Source organism: Adiantum capillus-veneris, chromosome 30 (assembly GCF_014529385.1).
Source record: "Adiantum capillus-veneris isolate H3 chromosome 30, ASM1452938v2, whole genome shotgun sequence".
Classification (NCBI taxonomy): domain Eukaryota; kingdom Viridiplantae; phylum Streptophyta; class Polypodiopsida; order Polypodiales; family Pteridaceae; genus Adiantum; species Adiantum capillus-veneris.
The window spans coordinates 81375763-81377339 of record NC_140960.1 but is presented as its reverse complement, the minus strand read 5'-3'; the positions used below and the strand labels follow the sequence as shown (position 1 = coordinate 81377339).

The 1577-nt window shown below is 43.3% G+C and overlaps 1 protein-coding gene across 2 annotated transcripts in view; it reads right to left on the bottom strand.

The window, feature by feature from the left end:
- LOC147418290 (uncharacterized) overlaps positions 1-907 on the bottom strand; it is a 48905-nt gene extending 47998 nt beyond the window's left edge. The window contains exons 1-2 of one of the 2 annotated variants that reach the window (XM_086507446.1): positions 419-907; positions 1-65 (exon numbers count right to left, since the gene is read on the bottom strand). The exon at positions 1-65 is cut by the window's left edge and continues 6 nt beyond it. In XM_086507446.1, coding sequence (XP_086363572.1) covers positions 1-65; positions 419-621 — 268 coding nt within the window. In that variant the 5' untranslated portion in view covers positions 622-907. The remainder of the gene's footprint in view (positions 66-418) is intronic. The other variant, XM_086507445.1, reaches the window with a different exon arrangement.
- Positions 908-1577: the final 670 nt, after the last annotated feature.

The window sequence follows — 1577 nt, the reverse complement described above, 5'->3', positions numbered from 1 at the left end:
TAGGAAATAGTCCAAGCGTGACACCCAGCGCCAATGATATTGTAAGGAGTTTAGGCTCAAGCCCCCTGCATAAACATTATCACCCCAAAAACATTGCAATTTAATATGAAAAAAGGGCCTTCCAAACATAAAGGCATGGTATGTTGTTTCTGGTGTCAAATATGTGACTAACAATCCAGCAAGTGAGGAAACTGTTTTTGGATGTTTAGAATGCCACATTGTACCTTGAGAATAATGCAACTATAGTGCAATAAAGACCTATATGATCTTGTCGGGAAAACGCAATCTAATGTCACCAGGTAGGTACTTAACACTGTCTACAATGAAAACTCTATCCATGGCATAAAAATACATGGGTATGTCAGCCAAAAGCAAAGCAGCTTGAAACAATAGTGAACTTCAGAAAGGCTCAAAATACCTTCTGAGGATGATGCTACAAGGATTGACAAGACGTTCTTGGCCAAACTGTACTATCCATGTCGTTCGTCGAAAATTCTCATTGGCAAATATAACATCTCCCTTCAACTTTACAGAGAGCTGAGGGAGCAAAAAGTCTCCTTCGTGTCTCTGAGGGTCAGCAACAGGAGCTTCAATGACGCCCAAGAGGGGTTCAGAGGACATATCTGCTGAAAAAATCGGATGAAGAATTGCCTTTCTTTGAAGATTATATATAGGAATGAATGCCTCAACAATATGTGTATTGAATGAATACTGTCGTTGTGGGCATGCGACCTAGAGGAGGAGCTTTGCTGAGCTAAACTTGATTTGCTTCTTGAGACGCAGAATGGCCATCTCCGCTCTTTGTCGAGCAGGGTAGTGTTACTACTGTGATTGTAAATTGAGAGACGAGAATCAATAGAGACCTTGCGCTTCAACACCGGTAAAAAATGCAGGACCCTGGTCCCTCGCAAAAATGTTCAACCAGTACAACTTCCTCTAGCAGTCAACTTCGAACCTTTAATCTTTCTTTTTTTTTGCTATAGCAGTCTACATATAGGGTAAAACCCCCAATTTAAGGCCACCTAAGGGGCTTCGCAAATTGCAGTCAGTATACTCCATCGTTTTCAGGTTGGATGAGCACAATTGGAACAGCTCATTAACGCCTACCTACAGTAAAAATATCGCCCACGAACGGTGTTTCTACAACGACGCGCAACGTCGTCAAAGATTTTCTGTGTAACAAAAATAGACGTGAGTGGAAAGCCACACGAGGGGGTTATTATGGGACATGGCAGCCAACAAGGCGTGAACCCAGATCCAACGGCAGTGATTTTAAGTTAAGTTGAGCTAACCACCTCACCACAAGGCCACTTGTGTCCTTACATTGGACCTTTACAATTTTAAACTTGGGGAGTCCAGGGTCTCATTAAAGGGGGCCGGTTTTTTATTGGCCCTTTACCCTAGACTCCCCCTCCCCTTTTTTTTTTTCGGGGCAAAACCCCTCCACACTATCTCGCACGGGGGTTTCAAATGGGATCGACGGTTGAAGTGATTGTGCGCGTCTATCGTACGTGTCAATGCAAAGAACTTGTCGATACACTGTGTGCGAGCCACAAATGGTTCCAAGCACATAACAA